A 21,681-nucleotide genomic window follows, 5' to 3' on the forward strand; every position below is an offset into this window, starting at 1 on the left:
AAGTATATTCAGGATTTCTTTGGAATTAAAACTAATTTAGAAACAACTAAACTTTTTTCTTTTCTGATTTTAGAGACGATATAAAGAAAAGCCTGGTGGTCAAAAACCAAAACACTTTTATTTGAATGTACAGATGATCAAGTGGCTCCAGGTCAGATCAGGTAACAGTCCTTCAATAAAAACTGATCCAGGACTCAGTAGTTTGTCCTCGTCTTCACAGTGAAGTCAGTTCACGTCCCGAACAGCAACATAACCAACATTACAGAACTTCAGTGAAACAGACAAACGTGAAATTATTTTTTTCCTCCCACCTACATTCCCAAGTTTGCAGCTCGGAATCACACATGAAGCGGAAATAAATAAAATCAGACGTGAGCAGGAAGAACTAACAACATTCATCAGCGGATTGGCTTCACATTCTGCGTGCGAGTGGGCAACAGAAACAAGCTTCTGCTGGGAAACGCGCACAGGAAGCAGCTTTCCCTCCGACAGGAAGCAGGGCCGCTGCCGTCAGGTCTCCACGCACAAACATGCTGGAACCCTGAAAGTGAGGAAAGGTTCTGAGCTTCTGCGGGTTAAAGAAAAACGGCTTAAGAAAAAAAAAAAAAGAACTAAAATCAGAGATCTTCAAATGTTTTCCTTTGTTTGAATGTTAAATTTCAAAATAAAAGTTAAATTTTCCTTTAATGAAACGACAAATGACAACAAAGGAGCGACTGAAATTTAAAAAACAAAACAAAACTCAGATTAAAAGTTGGTCTCTGTTGAACTTTGGTCATGCAGAAGAACATTAAACCGACAAACCAAACACTGTCAGAGTCCAGCCAAACCGCGGAGGCTGCAGACAAAGCAGCTCTTCCTTCTTTCCTCAGGCTTTCAGAATAAAAGCACAGCAGCTCTCAACAACGCAAAGACACACACAATCTTGTGTCAGTCTGCTCCCGAGGGTCGGGCTAACCCGTCAGAATGGCCAGTGGCAGTGATTGGCTGCTTTCAGGTTGTGAGCATGCTAGGTGGCTGTAGTTTAAAATTGCCGCCAGAAGAAGCCGTCTTTGACGGGTCCAGAGATGAGGTGCTAAAGCAGCTCTTCCCTCCGCTTCTTGTGTCTGGGGGGGCCCTGGCCGTTCCTCAGGGAGCCGTTCTGGGGCCGCAGCAGCTTCCCTCGCTCCTGCTCGGTCCACGGGTCACCGCCCTGCGCGTCCTCGCTGTCCAAGTCTGAGTCGGAGCGCATGAGGGCGGAAGAGGTGGGAGCGGGGACGGGTTTCAGGCGGGCTATAAAATGCAAAAACGGTGGAAGATTCATGCAAACTTAAGGAGACTTAAGGGGCGTGTCAGGGTCAGCGGCGTGCCCTCACCGGGTCGGGGTGGCTGCAGTTCCAGGCTGTCCCGTTCCTCAGCTTCCAGGATCTTGTATCGGCTTTTGCTTCGTCGGACTCTGCTCTTCCGCCTTTGGAGAAAAAAAAACCAGAAGCAACACGGATCAAGACTCAAAAACAACGTGAAACAGAGGGGAGTGCCCCGAAACCCACCTGCGGCAGCAGCAAAACACGGCCCAGATCAGCGTCGCCGTGGCAACCACAATCATGAAGGATGCAATGGTCACATAGAGCACGCTCCACTCTGAGGAGAAAGAATACGTTTATTTAAACTAAGTCATTCCGGTTTGAAAAAACATTTATTTTACACCCTTACATCACACAGAATGGTCTATTTGTGGTCTGATCAGGATGTTATAGATGGCTAAGGTCATCTTCTCAATTATGTTTCCTTGAAACTAATTTTTTGGCCAACTGGTCCTTTATTTTCTTAAGTTTCATGATGAGTTTCCTGCTTCCAGTTTGATCGCAACCTGTTGCACTAGAACATTCTGTGTTTTAAAGTGTTCCAAACTTATAGAAACAGTGGTTTTAATTGGAGCTTCTTTTTAGTCTGCATATCAGCTCAAATAAAAGATTTTTATTTATTTCTTTCTAAGTGCAAACACATTAAAAAATCTCATCTTTTAAGATGAATTTAGAAGAGCTTTTACTTTGAAATTCACACCTCGACTGTTTTATACTTTGTTTGTTTGTCTATTATTTTAGGCTTTAGGCTTAACTAAACGTTATTCCTGACTGGATTAAAACTATTTTGTTTCTCTTTTTTTAACTTAGAAGAAAAATAAAAACAGATGGATGATGGGAAATGGAGGCAGGGTTGCTCCGGGCCAACAGTCCCGACCACAACTCGGGTGAATTTTGAATGAACAACCACCGCTCTGAAGAAACTATGTCCTAGAAGAAAACACAGGTTTTTTTCTTTTTTGGCTAAAAACGGTACATAAAACAAGACATGCTTTTATTTAAATTTATATTTATGCCCGTACCTAAAAATGTTTTCTGCATTCTTTAATTTTATGCAGGATAATCCGTAGTAATCTCCTTTTTTAAACCACTTTTGCTCGGAATATTTGTAGTTACAACTTGTTTTTGTCCTGAAAGCCACGTCTAATTTCACTTTTCGCTGTTTAATGAGGGGAAACTACATCTCATTTACGACCTGCAGAACTTTAGTGCTGTTTGTTTTGGTAATAAAGTTCACTGGAAGAAAAGAGTAGTTAAAGGAGGACGAGAGCGAAGTGACGGAGAAGCCCACCACAGTTGCTCTCAGCGTCTTCCAGCTGAACTCGGAAGAAGTTCTCCATCCAGAAGGGGTGACAAACGCAGCGCCGGCTGAACGGGTCGCACTCGCCGTGGCCGGAGCAGTTCAGCTGGCAGACTGAGGAAGAGGAAGACCGAAAGTTAGTCCGGTCAGGACAGAAATCTTTGAAAAAGACAACAGGCTAATGAAATTTGCAATAATTCGGAAACATTTTCCAAACAGTAATGCCCGTCTCTCTGAAATGTTGCCCTTTGTTTCATCAGGAGCATTAAATGAACGCACCAGCAAAAACAACAAAAAGAACGACAGAAACGAATAAAACCAGATCAAAAAGTAGGATCTTCACCATCTGTACTTTTCGTATAGTTGGACAAAAACCCTGAATGCTGCGATTTCCGATCATTTCTGTTGCGCTGATGGCATGGCATCAAAGAGATATGCGTGAGGGATGGACCCTTAAAGGTAGGAATTTGGGTGCTTTTCCCCGTCACTTCCTGTTTACTCACCTATGGTGTCAACGCGCCGCGCTTTGAAGATCAGGAAGTCGTTCTTCTGCTTGCGCAGTTTGTTACGCAGTCCGAGTGCGACGCTGCGTCCAGACAGAGGGGGGCGACCCGGCCCTGCTGAAACCAGGAAGACCAGCCGGGTGCTGAGGAAGATGAAGAGGAGGAGAAGTTGGCCAGTCAGCGTGTTCTTTTTAGATTCATCTGCACTTCTCAGGTGGGAACTCTCACCTGTGCTCGTTGAAGGCTGTGATCTCTCGGACGATGATGTCGCCATCGAGCACGCCCAGGAGAACCTCCACCTGCCTGAGCAGCAGGTCACGCTGGCGCTGGAAGACCTGGCTCACCGGAACCTCCAGCACCAGCTCCACCAGATCCTTCTCCCACGGGTCTGACAGGAACAAATGCACAAAAGTCTGTGTGTGCCAGATTCACTGCTGCACAACAACAACAGAACCACTGCAACAAACTTTAGCGGTCAAGATTTAAGGTCATTCAACAGCCTGATCTTCTGTGGAAAAGTTTAATCGAACACGATTGAACTTCTGAATGGACCAACATTAGCGTTCTGGAGAGTTCTGGTCAAATTCTGCATTACATCTCACGGCTTCATGACCCTTTAGCCAGCGGTCTCCACCTCTGCTCCTCTAGCTCTTTTGCCCTCACCCTCTGCTACCTGCTACAGATTATCTGCATCGGGTCAAACAGAAATTGGACTCACCTGATCCTGATAATCAGAATTGACAGATTAGCAGGAAAACCCCCTTTTAGGCAGAAGTTAATGATGGAAAACGTAAAAGTATAATAAAAGGAATGGGGGCTGTTTAGGAGAAACCATCAAGTTTTAGGTTTAGAGGCAGTTACATCTCACACCAAACAAACTTTTTCCCCCTAAAAATAGAATTTTTTTTTTTAATGTTTTATTTTTTTATGGATAAATGTAAACTCTTGAGAGAAGACAAAAATATTTGATGAAAAATATCAACAAGATGGTTTTGAGAGAGTTTATCCTCATTTCTAATAGGAACTGGTTTCTTTGTGGGCTCTTTACCTGCTTTGACCTCCACGGTTCCACTGTCAGAGCTGCTCTGTCCTTTGCTGTCAGTCACGGTCAGCTTGAACCTGTACTTCCCCTCCACCAGGTTTCCCAGGAACAGCACCGCCTGGTGGTCAGAGTTGTTCAGGACCTCCTGAAACCAACAAGAGACAAGAGAGACTTCAGAAGTGAACTCAACTCTGAGGGTGTTGGTTCTGTCAGAGCTAAAGAAGGCCTCACCCCTGCCGCGGGGCTGCTGTCGTCTCGGGTCCACAGGTACGATAAGCCCCCTTCGTCATCAGTGGAATGCGACCCGTCCAGAGAGGCAGTCCGGACGGGAAGAGAGATTGGAGGACTGGAAATGACACGGGCCACGGGTGGCTGGTCCTTCTCTGGAAGGGGAGCATGAAGATATAGTGAGGTTGAGAAAGCTCACAGCTGGAGCTGCTCAGGCTTCATCTATCTAACCATCAGGAACCAGGGATCTCATGATAAGACTCCTGCTGCTATTTTCCTATTGAACTCTTTGTATTCATGATCCTTTTAAGTTCATGTTTTACTTCGAAGCCCATCGAGACGACTGTTGTTGTGATTTTGGGCTATACAAATAAAATTGAATTGAATTGCTTGATCTTCCCTCAGCATTCATATACACACATATGCATACACTCACTCCCGTATGCATACATGCAGGAAAGCGTGCCTAGGTATGCACGCACGAACATATCCTGGATTTCTGACCTTTGCTAAGATTCGTCGGCCGGCCTCCACAATAGCTTTCTTTATTAAAGATCGAACACCAAGTTTCTGATTTTTAAGTTATTTCTAGTTGTCCCCACATGCAGATATACGTGCATGCATATGGACGTGCATACATGTAAGCATGCACACATGCATACGTGGTTGCATGCATGCAGCTATGTATATTGTCTGCATACCTGCATGCATGTCTGTATGGAAGCAGCCATCTGCATGCAGACATGGATGCATGTATCTGCATGAATGTTTACAGGGATACATGGAAAAGCATTTTCTTAACTACAAATATTAAGAATAAACGTCAAAACATCAGAAACTGGTGTATCATCTTTAATATAGAAAGCTATTGTTGGGGTCGGCCGACGTATCTTAGCAAAGGTCAGAAATCTAAGATGGCGTATGAACCCCTCCACACACTTTGGCTCACCTTCTCTAACAATGACCGTCACTGTGTCGCTGTTCTCCAGGTTCCGGTCATCCGTCACTGTCAGCATGAACGTGTACGTGCCGACCTCCAGACCCGTTACCGTGGCAATGGCACTGTCTGCGTTCTCGATCTTTACACCATCAGGGCCACTGGGGATAGAGGACGAGGACAATGAGCAGTCAGAGGCGGCAGAAGGGTGTGCATCAGGAATTTTTTGAACTTTCAGTTTGCTGTTGGCTTGTCAGAAGTTGCAAGGAGTGTCTGATTAAGAGACCGACCTGGTCTTCGTCCAGCGGTAGGTGGCAATCCTCTGGTCGTCGCTGCTTTTGCTGCCGTCTAGTGTGGTTCTGTCCACAGGGAGCGTCAACTCCTTTTCCGGCCCGGCATTGGCCACCGGGGCTTTGTTGTTCTCTGCGAGAGGAAGAGCAGGAATAAGCCCAGTTGGCACACACAGTCAGCTATTCTACACTTTCATTGGTTTCAAAAGAAGATCCCTCCCGTGTCTTCCTCATCTCAACACAACCCAAAAGGCTTTTCCCCACCCATCATCAATTCTACGGATCAAACTCAGTCCAAAAGGCAGTAGATGTTGCAGAACCGGTCTTTGGGCTGGATTCTGAGAGCAGACCAGCTGCTTCTGTGGTTCAGACATCAATAGTCTGACCACAGTCCTGCTTTTTTTTTTTAGCACATAATGGTCAAGATGGAAAGTTTACAGACAACCCAAAGTATCTTCTGTAAAGTTTTATGATCAACATCTGAATGGAAACTGTGTCCAAGAGGACCTGTCGGCTGCTGTTGAATGGCAGAACCTCATGGAGAACCATGCGAGGTTCTCCAGATCATTTGTTCATCTTTGCTTTCTGAAGAACCTTTAGGGTAAATCTGCTCATAAAAAATGGGTGATCTCATTCCTCATCCTAAAAGTAGATTATTTTTTATCAACGCGTTTGAGTCTTTTTTCGTGTGAGGAGCCTCGGTTCAGATGTGTTCTGCCGCTGGTCAAACACCCCAGCAGAGTGTTTGACCAGCTGCTTATCAGCCTCAACTCGCGGGTAAACTCACATGTCGCCTGTTTGACAAACAGGATGACTGTAAAAATGTGTTGTAAGAGAGTTCTTCACCTGGCTGCACAATGACGGTGACGTGCGAAGTATCCTGCTGTCCCGACGAGTCCGTCACCGTCAGCTGGAAGGTGTAGTCCCCCTCCTGCATGGCCGACAGCTGCAGGATTGGAGTCCTGACCCCCTGGGTAACACACACACACACACACACACACGATGAATCCAGAGTCTGAATCCAGAAAAAGCTCAGCCGAGCTTTGGTTCTGCGGACTCTCACCTGCATCTCCACCACCTTGTCCTTGCTCTCCGGGCTGAGCGACCACTCGTAGGACAGAGAGTCGTGGTCGTCGGTGCTCTGGTTGCCGTACAGAGTGATGGAGTTGCGCGGCAGCTGGATGACCTGACAGAAGAAGCGCGTGAGTGTGAGGAACCACGAGAAACGACGCAAAAACGGAAGCAGGGAAGAAGATCTTAAACAGGGGCAGAGCTACAGGGGAACAAGGCGGGCAGCTGCTTCGGTCCCAATTTCTGAGTCAATAATAATATCATTCTTGACAAAGATTAGGAAATCATCAATACAAGCTTCTTTAAGCTTTGCAAAAGTAACAAAAGCAACATTTTTAAATAAAAAAAGTAATAATAATAAAACTATTAGAAATACCCATTTTTATTCATTTCATTTTTTAATGACTTTCCACTCTGGTGTTTTGGCACCCTTCCAAAGTCTTCTACCCCTTCCGCCCCTCAAATGTTCTAGTTCCGCCCCTGATCTTAACAATATCACCATTCATATTTACTGTCTACCATTCTCTGCTCTTTCCCTGCCAAACATCGATCGTCAAAGGTGAGGAGACAAGAAGATTTAAGAAGCAAACGGGAAAAAAAAAAAAAAATTTTTTAAAGAGATCTGTAAATTTGAACTTTAACCTTTTCCCTACAGCGACGGGAAGGATCCGACAGCAGATGCACATGACACTCTAGCCGAACAACAAACACGTAAACGTGATTCTGAACAATGTGAAGGATCCGACAAAGTATCAAGAAATACTCAAAATGTTTGAAATCTCAAGTTGGATCAGTTTAGCCCATTTATTAAAAACCAACATGGATTTACAGCAAAAAGCCTTTAGGAAGACACGTCCAAGATAGTTTTTTTCTATGAGGTAAATGTGTCCCGGTTTTATGGCCTAAATAATGGTAACATTTTTGTCGGCTTCATGATCTTCATCTATGTAAAAATGAAGAACCTTGTCCCTGGCTTGAGGAACATTTTCTCACAAATCTAGAGAAGAGGAGGAGTCTGCATCTGTTCATTTTTCAGACAATGAAGATGACTTCGGTTAAAGAGCCGTCTGGTTGACTGAAAGTAAGTAACGCATCTTTCATTTAATCCTTTAAAACACCTTTAGCTGCGGCGTTTCGACTACCGTAACTTTTCAACCATTTGCGCAATTCAACCTAAAACCAGCAGATTCTGCGGTGAAGAAAGGCTGCTTTGTACCGGGATACAACACTAGTAGTAATGTGTTGCATAACGATATGAAAAGCCGCTTTTCTCTACGTTGATCGAGTAAACAGTCGAAGATTTACAGTCAATCGAAGGGCGTCACCCCCGACAGCTACGGTGTTATTGGGTTAAAATTCCAGGAACTGACGCTCTGCTGACCTGGTTGGGGCCGGCGTTGGATATGGGTCGGTAGTCCTTGGCTTTGTTGACGGAGAGGGTGGCCTGGGTGGAGTTTGTGGCTCCATCAGTGTCTGTCACTGTCAAACTGGAGAAGGAGGACCAGAAGACACAAATAATTGGATACCTTAACCATGTCATCTCCCATCTAGGCTATAAGGGGCAACCAGTAACGGTAAATGAGAGGTGGACTAAGTGACCCCTTCCCATGGCATTCTAAACAGGAAGTACCTGCTGGTTCCAAGAAGTCATAAAAAACTTCTATAGAGAAATAAATAGCTATTACTCTGTCATTCCATTTGTCAGAACAACCACTCCCCTTTTTTTTAACATGTTCTTGTTAATTCAGATTTTTTTCATTATATTTAGCTGTAGTTCAAGTTATTCAAGTTATAAACTGACCAATCAGACACCTCAATAAAAGTATGTGGTCAAACGCTGAATGTTCCAAATTAGGCCTGCACAATATACCGCAAATTTATCGTTATCGCGACATCAAGCTGTGCAATGTGCATACCGCAAAAGACGGCGAAAATCGCAATAAATGGTTACCTTAAATGTACTAAAACAATCTCATGGCAGCTTGATCAATCAGATGAGCCCTTTTATGTTAGATGTTTGACTCCTACGTCGACGAGAGTCATTTGGAGTATAATTTTTAAACTGTTGCAGTGAAATGGAAATTATGTTTTTGGTTGTTTTGCTATTTTTTTATATACCGCGAATTATATCGTTATCGCAATATTAATCACCAACATCGCATATCGCGAGTTTTCCTCATATCGTGCAGCCCTATTCCAAATGTTTTACTGACAAATTGTGTGTGGCCCAGTTTCAAGTGGTAGGGGTGTGGCCCTCCAATAACCTCACTCCTTATTGGTGAGAGTGGTTGCCATAGAAATGTAGACTCAGACCGACTCTGACTGGGATCACTGCTTACTGTTGTCTGGTTCCTACATGTTGGCGTCCATATTGCGAAAATTTGTCGACTGAATTGACTTCATTTGGTTGGGAGTACGTCAATTTCTTTGGGTGATGTCACACTGACTTGGTCCAGTTCTCTTATACAGTCAATGGGACCCACCAAACTCAAGTTTGGAAACTAGAAGATTCAAACCAAACAAAATCCAAGACCTGAGACTTCTGTAAAATGAGAAGCTCCACGAACGATGATTTGAACATAAACTCTTCAGATTTTGTGTCACCTTTGACTAAATGTCTTCATTGGTTTGACCACCCAGTGAACAGCTGTGAAAGTGACCTTTGATTTGGAAACTGCCAAAAACCTGTTTTGCGTGTCTCCAAAAGCTGTAAGACCGAATGCTGACCTGAACGTGTAGTTTCCAGGTACCAGGTTGGTCAGGGTGAGGATCTTGGTGTCAGCTAAGACCTTTTCCTCTCTTAGCGGGCCTTTGACCTCCTCCCAGTGCCAGGCCACCACCTTGTCATCATCTGTGCTCTCTGAAAAGACAGTGCAAATAGTACAAAATAAAAACAAATCAAAGCTGCGTGCTGTCAGTGCAGTGAGAGGGGTGCTCATGTCCCAACGAGACTCACGGCTGCCATCGATCACTGTGGAGCTGGTCGGCAGGGAGATTTCTTGGAACTTGGGGGAAACCACGGCAACCGGGGGCTTGTTTACTCGCGGCTCTGTCCGGTGGAAAATGGGGCATTAGGCAGCTATAGCAGAGCAAAACAGCACTAAACAAATGTAGATCAGTTCACAGCGTTTCTTTTGGGGCATGAGATCCAAGAGTACAAAATGTTCAAAGAGGTTCATTGGTATTTTAGAGCAACATATCTCACTACAATGGTATATTTACAGTAAACATTGTTTAAAGGTCTGAACTTCCTGTAAATCTGAGTGTGTATGCCATTAATGCAAATGACACTTTCACGTCCGTTCATAATCATTTTACATTTTCTCCCGTTTGATCCATTTACTTGGGTCGCGGCGGGCGGGGCTAATCTCCGCGATTTGAAGTCTTCTGTTCACATCGATGATTAAAATTATTATTTGACAGTACAGTACAGAAGATATTTGTTGAAAAAAACGTTTCTAAAGTACCTTTATTTGTGAAACAAATGCATGAGCCTGTAAAATGGTTTGTTCTTTCTTTTCAATGTATAATAGAGTATTTAATTGTATAACATAGTTAAAAAAAAAAGGTTTCTACTTCACGGATTTTGCCTATCACGGGTTCTTTTTGGAACGTAACCCCCGCGAAAAACAAGGGTTTACTGTACCTGGTTTGACAGTGACGTTGACAAAGCCCTCTCCGTGGGCGTCCTCCCCGTCCACCGTCACGCCAAACTCATACAGTCCCACAGTCAACTGATTAAGAGGAGTCAAACAGGAAGTGAGACGGTCTGCAGCCACATTAAAATCTCCGTCACTGATGAGTGAAACCTGCTAACCTGGCTGAGCTTTAATGTTTTGCTCTTCTTGCCTTCCATCTCTCCACTGTAGTCTTTGGGATGAGTAATCAGTCTCCAGTCAAATGCATAGTTTGTCCCTGAAGAGGAAAAGTGAAAAACTGTTTTCTGCGCAGTTCTAAAAGGTTCCACCCCCTGATGTCTGGTTAATTTACCTCAAGACAATAAAGCCTCAAAACCTGCTAAAAAAAACCATCAAATTGCATTGTGGTTTTACCTGGTGGAGGTGTTGGCAGCACAAAGGCATTTAGCTCCACCTCATTGCGGGGCAGAGTGACCTCAACGCTCTCTCCTGCTGACACCACCAGTTCCTTCACTGCAAGGAAACAAAGGGGAGTCACGTAAACAGACTGAAAAGCTTTGAATAAGATATTGACCAAAAGAACGAATGCAAACTAGCTTATAGCTTCTCCACATTGGCCTCTAACCCCTGTAGCCCGTCTGTACCCGAGCTTCCAATTCCCTGATGAAAATTGGTCATACGTGAACATACCGTACATGGAAAAAGAGAGAAAAGTATCACGAATGAACCACATTAAAACCAATCGAAGAAGTACAAATAAGCCACGCAAAGAACACGTAAATCAACGCAAAAGTCACATCTTGCCCAAAATGTGCGCATACATACTTTACATAATTACAACATTTGAACGTGATAAAAAAGTTATACATCGGGGGTACATGCGTGAAAAGTCTGTTAGACATTCGTGGAACGGTCGTGGAAAGCCACAAATTTACATATGCATCTTGCAAAAATTATTAAACGATTGCGTAAGATTTACACAACAATTGCGTATAACCTACATAAAATTAGCGTAAACTGCGTAATTCTCAACCAACCAAAGATTTAGAAAAGCTCAAAACCAGATTCAGGTAGAGACCCGTCGGCCGAAACGCTCAAGGGACATCTGGGCACATCGCCGAATGATGAACACAAGAAACTTTTATGAATTACGTCTATCATGTGTACATGTATCACAAAAAAACAAAAATTTCATACTTGGAAAATGCACAAAATGTACGTAGTGGTTGTGTGACATAGCCTTAAGTCAAAAGCACAACACTTAAAAACGAAAAAACGGTAGATGCTGAATTGCTTCGACTTCTCTGACCTGTGGGGTTTTTGCCACTAGGTACTTAAGTGATGAGGCTCTGACACTGGAATGTTTCCTGCTCAGCAGCATCTTCAGTCCTATATCGATCGACAAGCTGATAAAGCAGCAGAAACAGCTGAACTGAGAGACTCTAAGCTTGATTACTTCTCCGGAAAACTAGCCTGAAGGCAAATGTTTGAGTGTTTGTGCAGGTCTTCTATTGCATTCTTCTGTCTGTTCTTCCTATGCCCATCTTGCATGCTTATAGTTTCTTATGTTTTGTAAACACGCCTGTCCTTAATATCCCATTCATGTCCAGCAAAGGGTTTAAATAAAAACAATAAACCTGAAACCATAGGTTTCTATTGCACTGAGCAGCAGGAAAAAAAATGCTTTGCAGAGTTTATTGCTGCCGTTTCTTCAGGGACGAAAAACTGGTTGCACCAGTTCTCGTTTGCAAAAGCTTTGTGTGTCTCAGCACATTCCTGCATGTCCATCCAGCTGCTTCACCAACGATAACGCCCCACATCTTCTCACGCCGCAGCAAACCATTTTCCAATTACAAAATAAATTACAAAACGTTTTGACAGATCACATCTGATGCATGCTTGTTCATTCAAAAGCATCATTTAAAAGAAGCATCTCTGAATAAAATGAAAAAGAGAAAATGAAACTACAGATGTCTTGAACTCACCGGTTTGACGTGGAGGCGGGGTGGTGTCTGCGGTGGGGTCACTGCTATTGGAAGATGCAACGAGATCGCTGGTGCCGTTCACCGTCGAGTTCTGCTTTATTAAAGTGGCTGAACTCTCATCATCCGACTGGCTGAGGTTCTTCTGGGCTGTCTGGAGAAGAGCGATGGTGCTGGGAGGTGGAGGAAGGGAAGGTGTCGTTTCTAGTTTGGGGCTTTTCTGCAAATACAATTACATAATTGTCAGTTTCATTAAAGTCCATCTTTGCCCGAAAAAAATGTTCCACAAGCAAACATAAGTGTTTGTTACTTTGCAATACAAAGCGAGAAGTAACAGTTCCAATTTTAAAAACATGTGACAAAGGGGAACACAACGGCATTGAAAAAATATTTGTTTATTTAGCAATAAACTGAAAATTTTTTGGTTCAAAACATTTTCTTTTTGCTATTTCTTAAATTAAATTAAACTTAATTACATTTTGAAATTCAATTAAATAAAATAAACTTTCCACACAGCAAGTAATGAGGTCAATCATCAGAAGTGTAGTGTTATGATTCAATTCAGTTTATTTAGGCGCCTGTTCACAATCAAGGTTGTCGAAAGACCATAAACAAAAGGCAAACAACTGTGAGCTCACCGAGTCAAATACTATCAAACTGTAGCCCAAAGAGATTAATTCAAACTTTAGGAAACTAATATTTATGCTTTCAATTTCTGATTTTGTTTTTGGACATCATTTTCTTCAGTTGAAATCTACTAATGTTCAAACTAACATAGGCTAACATAGAAGCTAGCAATCTTTCTCCTCTATTAACTTAAAGCACCGTCAACTCTAAATATCTTCAGAAAATTTTATATTTTAGACTCATAGTTCAGTTTTTTTACCCGGAAGTAAGACGACTCGATCTCCCCAACTCTAACCCCTTATCCCCCCCCCCATATCTGACATCCCACTCTCTCTCTCCTTTCCTTCCCTCCGTCCAACAAGGAACGCAAACAAATATAATTATCATAAATAAAGCTAAGTCTCAAATCCAAAATGAATTTATTCAAATATACACTCGTTTGTCTGAAGATCAATAAACCCCAATCGTAATAATAAAATCTGTCAAAAAAAAAAGTAGTCATTGTGGTGTCGGAATTGCTTTTAAAATTCAGGACACTAAATAGACCTGTGTAGTTTTTTAGTAGTTAGCGTGTGAATTCAGAGATAGCGTGGGCGTTTGTGTTAGCCTAAGGGCAGTGCCTTCGGTGCAGACTCTTCCTGAAAGGGGCGGTTCCTCACTTTGTGACATCATTATGTGAGAACTCGCTCGTTTTTGTGGATTGGGAGGGGCTGGTCCTCGGATCGCAGGTTTTTTTAGAGAAATACTCAGAACTGCCTGAATGGTTCAAAACACCATTTTTAGGTTTCTTTTTGTGAGGAATGAACAATATTATACACTTAAAAGTTTTAAAAATTTGATTTTGCATGATATAAGCCCACCAAGGTTTAGAGCTGAATAGAACTTAACATTTTCAGATATTTTTCACAACATTTAGCTAATTTAGTGTTACTTATTGGTTGTTATTTTTTTATTTTTGCAATAATTGCGATCAGTATTACTGGTGCTTCTTTACAGATTTGGCTGTTATGCTGCTAATTTAACATTTGGCAGCGTAGGGTGGAGGTGAAAGACAAACCTCTTTCAAGCAAGGCTTAATTTTTCTTTAGTTATTTCAGCGTTACGCCCCCAGAGTTTAACTTTATGAACAGAGGGAAGGAAACAAACTTTTCTTATTTAATTCTATTGTTTTCACATCTTTGATTATGTCTCCATCACAGTGCTTCACACTGGAGACGGCTGGTTACCGTGTATCTTCTGGGGTGTCCAGAGTGTGATGCCCGAAGACTTCTGCGCTTTCTTGTGACGACAACCTTTAGGTAAAAGAAAAGCTGTCAGACTAATTCACAGCAACTTTAAAATCTATAAATAAACAAAAAAAAAAAAAAAGAGTTCTGAAACAACTGTTGCTTGAAATTTACTGGAAAATCAGCGGCTTAAAATGCAGCCCAAACAATGTTATTAGTTTCTTTTTTTGTACAGTCTTTTGCGCATCACCTTGGAGGTCAGCTGCAGGAGGCCTAGAGACTCTTCATGAGGCTGGGGTAGAAAACTAACGGGACAGCCGTCCTTCCGGGAGCAGCTGAGGAGCACACAGCGGCCGCCAAGGCTCCACACCGCACTGCAGCTCGGATCCAAGCAGCACCGCTCCCAGCATGTAGCCCCGCCCCAGCCGATCGCCCGAGGGTACCAGCCCAAAGTGACGGTGCTACTCCAGTGGATCCCCAACATGCCACCAGTGACATGGCACAGATCTGCTGTCACACCTGGAGAAAGGGGAGAACACATGTGATGCTCCAACCTCGACGAGTCAGGAGAAGCTTCTATGAAACGCAGAGGAAGATGACGGTAGATGAGGGAAAGTTCTCTTTTTTAGGATGATCCATTGGACCTTAAGCCACAGAGATGCCATTAGTGATTTAAGCTCCCAAACTCTTTAAACTGAGCTTGAAATATGAACTGTCAGAGGAGCAGACAGCAGAAATAGTTAATCTTTCCCTGAAAAAACAAGGTTTAAACCCAAAGCACAGCCTGCAGAAGTCAGGACAAACCACAGCAATATCAGCAGGGCTGAGTGGGCATAGTCAGCTGACACCAACAAAGTGTTCTCTCATTTACAGGTTTTATCCAAAAAAGGTTCTGGTAGCATCGTCCTGGGAGATGACAGAACAATTGAGATATAACAAAATTTCTTAAGAGCCATTAAGCTTCTTTCATTGGTGGTATGACGGGTCTCCAAACAATGATTTAGCCTAAAGTGCTTACTTTCTTGATTTTTTTTAATTCTTTGAGTGGTCGGTAAATGGTTTTGGCAGTTTGTCAACAGAGCTGCAAACACAAAAAATTTAACAATTTGACCTAAATCGACACATGTTCATTGTATGGACACATGGAAAAAAGTCTATAGTAAAACACTCTTCCATCATAAAGAAGGAAGGGTTTTTGTGTCCAAATGTTGGCATCCAAACCCACCATCAGTTACCGGATCTCAAAGGCAGGAAGTACAAAATTTTGCAGTTCCACAAAAGACCACTGGAGGCAGGTTACAAAAGAAAACAAATTTCCACTAAAATTGAAAATAGCTTGGCGTCAGTTTTTTTCAATGTTTATTAGTTTGCTCTTTATAAAACTAAATGAAAAATCTGCTGTGTACGTTATATTAGAGCTCAGATTTAAGCTCAGACATTTGACGTCAGTTCTTGGACGAGCATTTGTCCATGGTGTTCACACTGGAGAAGCAGGTAGGGGCTTCTTTTTCTGCTGTTTACTAGTGCATCTCTGTCACCTAAAATTGGTGCAGATCTCATGAATTTTGTTCCAGCCTTTTCTTTTACAGCTCTATTCCGATATATATTAAAGACTTGGTGTCATAATTCCATCCAGCACAAAACACAATTATTCATTTCTCCTTCATGATACATTTTCAAACAGTTGGCAGAGAGATCCCAACCGCTCGCTTTAAACATCCTCTTTGATGGATTTTTACAGTTAAAGTTTTCCAGAAGTCTTTGAGGAAGTCTGTAAAAACGATTTGACTGGTTGGATTTAAAAATGGGGGAATTTTTGGATTAAAGAGATCAGTTTATTTGTAGCTCAGACAGGTCACAGCGCCACCTGCTGGAGGGAAAAACAAACACCAGCCCTGTAACTGTGGGGAAACACAGAGACCAGTCATGACGGAGTGGTCATCCGACCCTTCGACCTTCCTCTTTGTCCCCACAGAGTTCCCACAGAGCCTCATTGTCCCGTGACACACTGGAACTCAGTGAGCAAGACTGTTGTGAATCCACACACACACACAGACACACACACACACACATACATAACTCCGCCTACCCAGATCAGACGACAGTAAACAGACTGAAACTTAACAAGTTCCCCAACCAAGCAAGATTGGTTGCAGTTACACCCTGAGAGTAATCAAAGGTGAGCGATTCTGCAGGTGACGTTTGCTATACCTGGGGGTGGAGCCAAGAGCCAGAGGTAGGTCAACAGCAGCTGCAGCAGGTGAGGTAAGCTCCAGGTAAGCAGTTTGGGATCTGCATAGGGCATTTTCCACGAGGACCCAGAACCTGCTGGGGAAAAAAATGCACAAAAACCCTCCTGCTGTGAGATCCGGGCCTCACAGAGGACTTAACATGTTACTGGCTTTCAAATAAGCCCTATGATATCATAGGCCCACCTCCTCTGTGCCTAGCAATTAGAACGAACTTATTTTAACAGACAATTCCAGGAAAAGGAAGTAAAACTGTTCGAAAATATTTTGAAAATGTTTATTTCTCACCTGTCTCCAAGTGGTGGAAGAAGAGATGCTTGAGGGAAAAGGAAGAGGGGAGTTAGGTGGGCAGCGAGGAGCTGTGAGGTGAGGGGTGAAGACGAGTCAACACCAACACTCTGAGGAAGAGGTCCAGCATGGCCGCCGCAGGAGCCTCAGCAGCTCTGAAGAAACTTCTGGAGAAGAGAAAGAGAAGCTTAGACGGAAGCTCCAAAACTGAAGAAGATTTCACGCCGTGCAGCAGAAACAATGCGGAAAGAAAACAGTCGACAAACTTTCAGAGCTGCAGCGGCCGCCTGAAATCTTCCTCCAAGAGGTTTTTTCTAGAAACCTCTTCCTCTGCATAACTGTTCTAAAAAAAAACAAAAGTTTCTCCACGGAACTGTGAGCTTCAATCCACCCGATAATGTTTATCTCACTGCAGTGTGCAGTAAAACCATTTCTCAGAGTCACATGGCCACATCCTGCAGTTCAGCGACTCCTCTACCCGGCGAGAGACGAGTCACCAAATGCAGCAGGAGGTCCAACTCAGACAGATGTCTATCAGCTTCAGCTGTGAGGATGACGAAGGGTAGGAGAGTTCAGAGGAAGACCCACTTCGATCATCTGTTGATCCATTTTCAAAGCGTTCCCAGTGGTCTTTTTATTGTGTTTGTGCCGTTTTTAGACAATTTTTTTTTTAAAAACTATAGTTTTCTAGATCCACCCCCTTTTCATTGCTGAGAGCTCTCAATTTACACTCTCTCTTGCTAGCTTACTGCCCCTCATACCCCCCCAACCTAACATTACTGGTACAACGAAAATGACGAGCAATATTAAAGCTATCCAGCCGTACAGTTTTAAGCCAGATGCCAGCTTAGACGCGGAAAACAAAGACGTACACGGATCTAGTCGTCTACAAGTGGATGCAACAAAATGAAGCGGAGCAGGGATCTTTTTCAAAGGTTATTTTTTCATCAACTCCTGATTTGCAACGATTTGAATCAATTTTCTTAATATACGTCCTCCATCATCAGAAAAAAATGACACAAGAACATGTTAAAAGCACGATTTTCATCGGTGTGGGTCTTTAATGAGCGTCTGAGAGGATGAAAACCTTCCAGGTAAGTCTGCCTCAACCTTTTCAGAATTCAGGATGAAATCGAACCAAATGAGGAGAGAACCAAAGGAGAGAGAAGTAGCCAGAACATGGAAGTTGAAATTTAAAAAAAAAAAAGCTGAAACAGTCAAAACTAAACATACAAAAAACACAGAAATCCTGAGGTCTTACAGTGAAACACAAACACTAATGATAAAAAAATACAATTCTTGGAGCTGGTCAATGTTTGTCTTCTAATGAAAGTAAAGGTTTATTGTCACCATTGTAACTGTACCACATTTCCGTCAATGGCATTGTCAAAATAAAAAAAATTGGACCCCTTTTTTGCTTTATTTTATGTTGTTTTGTACAAATAATGATAAATATAAATAAAATCTCATTAACAATAAAATTAATCACAGAAACTATCAAATTGAGATACAAGAAAAAAATCTGCTCCACTCACAAGTAGAGCAGTATTTTGGGTCAAATTGTGACGATGCGGAGACATTATTTTACTGCCATTTGAACTTTTACAAAACGGAATTTACCAATGGTGAGATAGGTGAGATAAATCTAGAGACATCTGGTAATAAATACAGAAAATATTGCCGAAGTGTTAAAGTTTTTTATCCCTGGACAATACATAGGCCTGTGTAACAAATCATCCATTTATCAACATCTGATATCAGCTTGTGCAATACACACGTCGCAAAAGACGGCATAAACCCCAATAAATGGTTACCTTACCAACATTGTTCTTAATTGTTGTCCATATTCGTTTTGGCCAGTACTACCAGAAGGGTAGATAATTGTTCTTTGGTGGGTGTCGCCAACATAAAAGTTCTTGCCCGTCTCCTATTAAGATAACATGGAGTATAATTTATGTTGACTTATTTAAAAAACAAACCGAAAAAACCTGTTGCAGTGAAATGGAAGTAATTTTGATTTGACATTTATCCATGTATCCCAAGTCATCTAGACATCACAACACTGATCACTAATATTGCATTTTCTTCATATTGTGCAGCCTAAAAATATATTAACTGCAGCTTCATCCGTTTGATTGATTGGCTCAGAATGGAGGTTGACTCATTGGTTTGACAGTCACTTTGCTCCACTTTCCCCTGAACTGTAAAAGACATCTGCAAGTCACCTTGGACATAAACAGCTTCCGAATATACTTCCTGAATGACGTGTTTGCCATCAGCTCATTCAGTCTGAAAGCTGCATGACTGGTGCACCTCTGAGGTGACCCGGGATTCCCTTAAACTCCTTCAGAGCAGCTTCAGATTCGTCAGTCATCCACAGCTCAACAGGTTTGAATGTTTCCAGTATGCTTTTTTTAAGTTTCTTCTGCACAAACTTGGAAGTTTCTTTTGTTTCACCTCTCAAAGTTTCAACTGTGTCCCATTGAACGGCTTCCTGCCCTGCCTTAATATCATGTAAAGTCCTGCAAATGATTTATTGGTTAAACCGGTTTCCTGCCTGGTTTCCGTAGTCCTGCATTTCTCGTCTGAATTGTGAGGATTTTGGTTTCTGCTCCCAGCTGGGAAGAAATGACTGAGAAGCAACATGTGGCTAAACCTTTCAGTGGCTTCAGGCAGAAGAAGCATCAATGCAGCTTCAGTCCAATCAAAAGCGTGCATGGACTATAGCGCCAGCTCTGTTCCAAAGCGCAGAGAACAGGTGAAGGCAGGCCAAGTCGAAACAAAAGTTTAGAATGCAATAGGGACCCCCCCCCCCCATCTCTTAAAAACTGCTTCCATGGCAACTATACATTTTTCAAAATCTTAAGAGGTTCAAGCAAAAATGTACTTTGATCTTCAATAAGACAAAAAAAGGCTTTTAGCAACCTCTGACCTTTTTAAGGGTCAAAGGTCATACATGATGTCTGAAGCCGATTCAAAATAAATGGTTCCTATGGATTTAACTGAAAAAAATACAAGGAAAAAAAAATTAAAATTGAAATGCAACTTACAAATCACTCCCAAAAAAACTATACAGAAATATTAAAACATAAATAAAATAATCAAATTTGAAAACCAACTTGATATTTACTACTAAAGAATCAGATTCCCACAATTAAGCCTTGGTGTACCCCTAAAGACATTTTAGTAAAGCCTGGCTTTTGATTCCCCCTATATGATGGATGGTGTACAAATTCAAATGCTCTAATTTAACAGAGCTAAAAGAAAATCAATCAATACATCCATCCATCCATTTAAAACAATTTAAAATGCAACTTGTCTGCCAAAGAAAATGGACTCCAGCATTCAGCCTTGGGGTGCCTCTCAAGAAACTGAATTACTATTCCAGGGTTGACTCATTATTGAAATTGCTCTATGATTGTCTATAAGAATACAGGTGCTTCAATTTAACTGAATTAAATAAAGAAAAAAACATTAAAAATATAGAATTGAAAAATATATATTTAACTTACTATTTACTGCCAAAGAAAAGGGGCCCCAGCATTAAACTTGGGGTACTCCTTAAAAATTATGTGAATTTTCTAGGGTTATTTTCTAGGGTCTTAAAATTCCTTCAGTATAATGGGGGCTATAGAAACGAAGACAATTAATTTAACCAAACTAAATTAAATAATAAAAGGCTAAACACAAAGAATTCTAATTTAAAAACGCAACTAAGTATTTATTGCCAAAGAGAAGGGGTCCCAGAACTGAGCCTTGGGGTACTCCTAACGAAATGACTTAAAAATAGCAAGATTGCCCATTAACATTTATATGTATACAGTAAATAATAATAATAATAATAATAATAATAATAATAATAATAATAATAGCGAGAGTTGGGTTGACTGGATAACAATGGGAAGGGAACACACGGTCAGATCTGGGGACTGAATCGAGGCATGTCAGTGAAGCTCCAGGCAGGTGGATGTTCCCATGATTTGTGACGTGTGGATGAAGATCGTCGTTCCAGGAGGCACCAACAGGCCTGCAGAGAGACCGGCTCCGGTTCTGTGATTAATCACGAAGCAGTTCACCTTGGAGGTGAGCCCCTGCCTGGTCGATGCACAAAAGCGCGTGCCTGAATGCTAATTCGGTACCTTTTGGACCAAATAGTGAGCTCGCGCTCACCAGACCAATGAACAAGAATCCCGCTCTCAGGATGTCTTCAGCTGTCAAATGGTTGGAAGAAGGCCGACTGTTGCCGCCTGCGCAGTTCGCTTTACTATCACCGGATCCGGCCAGCGGCGTCCCCCTGGCTGAACCGCCTCGTCGCAGTCAGCGGCTGTTCGGTTTTTTTCCCACTGATTTTAAACAAAAACCCGCTGATCACCCTCTCAAACCCTCCTCCCCCCCGGCGTGTCTCACCTGTGTAATCCGGGATCACCCGCGTTAAGACACCTTGTGGCTAACAGATGCTGACATCTCGCAGGAAGTCGTCCGGAGCATCGACCATATCTCAGCCCGGGCAGGGAGGTGGGATTCCCGGCGGCAGGCAAACTGTCCCGGCCTGGTCCCCGCTTTGGTTCCTGCGGACGGTAAAGTGGGTCAGCGTCGCTCTCAGCTGAGCAGCTGATGAGTGTTTGTGATCGCTGAGTGTCAACGCTGATGAGTCCCAACATCACTTCCGCTACCTGGATTTTCAAAATAAAACACCACTTTCTTTTCATTTCTTTTTACATTTACATAGTCACCACTTCAAACTTGTTGCAGGTGATTTTACGAAAAATCGAGCTTTAACGTGTAACCATTATATGTTAACAGGGGATCTATCGACTTCCGGTTCCACTCTACCTGCAAATATGGATCAGATGGTCTGTTTTATCATCCAAAATCTGTTATAGAAATATATTTTATAGAAAATAAAATAAACTCAGAAATTAGATCTAGTTTTTTTAAAGAAATATTTGTCAAAATA

General features: G+C 42.4%; 1 protein-coding gene across 2 annotated transcripts; it reads right to left on the bottom strand.

Moving 5' to 3' along the window:
• Positions 1 to 98: 98 nt before the first annotated feature.
• On the bottom strand, positions 99 to 21,389 carry kiaa0319l (KIAA0319 like). 2 transcript variants are annotated; one of them, XM_004074319.4, is made up of 24 exons: positions 21,132 to 21,389; positions 16,725 to 16,891; positions 16,399 to 16,512; positions 14,438 to 14,706; positions 14,188 to 14,253; positions 12,338 to 12,554; positions 10,767 to 10,865; positions 10,532 to 10,629; positions 10,361 to 10,448; positions 9,671 to 9,763; positions 9,442 to 9,574; positions 8,096 to 8,201; positions 6,707 to 6,829; positions 6,490 to 6,613; positions 5,644 to 5,776; positions 5,366 to 5,514; positions 4,420 to 4,571; positions 4,195 to 4,333; positions 3,375 to 3,534; positions 3,147 to 3,289; positions 2,635 to 2,757; positions 1,530 to 1,620; positions 1,356 to 1,447; positions 99 to 1,272 (listed from the first exon to the last, which is right to left on the bottom strand). In XM_004074319.4, the coding sequence occupies exons 3-24, from the start codon at positions 16,490 to 16,492 to the stop codon at positions 1,076 to 1,078; spliced, it is 2,889 nt and encodes a 962-aa protein (XP_004074367.1). In that variant the 5' UTR covers positions 16,493 to 16,512; positions 16,725 to 16,891; positions 21,132 to 21,389; the 3' UTR covers positions 99 to 1,075. The 2 variants fall into 2 exon arrangements, with proteins under 2 accessions (XP_004074367.1, XP_011479431.1); XM_011481129.3 differs by having other exon boundaries at positions 16,399 to 16,515.
• Between the last annotated feature and the right edge of the window lie 292 nt (positions 21,390 to 21,681).

The sequence above is a fragment of the Oryzias latipes genome, chromosome 11, assembly GCF_002234675.1.
Source record: "Oryzias latipes chromosome 11, ASM223467v1".
NCBI lineage: Eukaryota > Metazoa > Chordata > Actinopteri > Beloniformes > Adrianichthyidae > Oryzias > Oryzias latipes.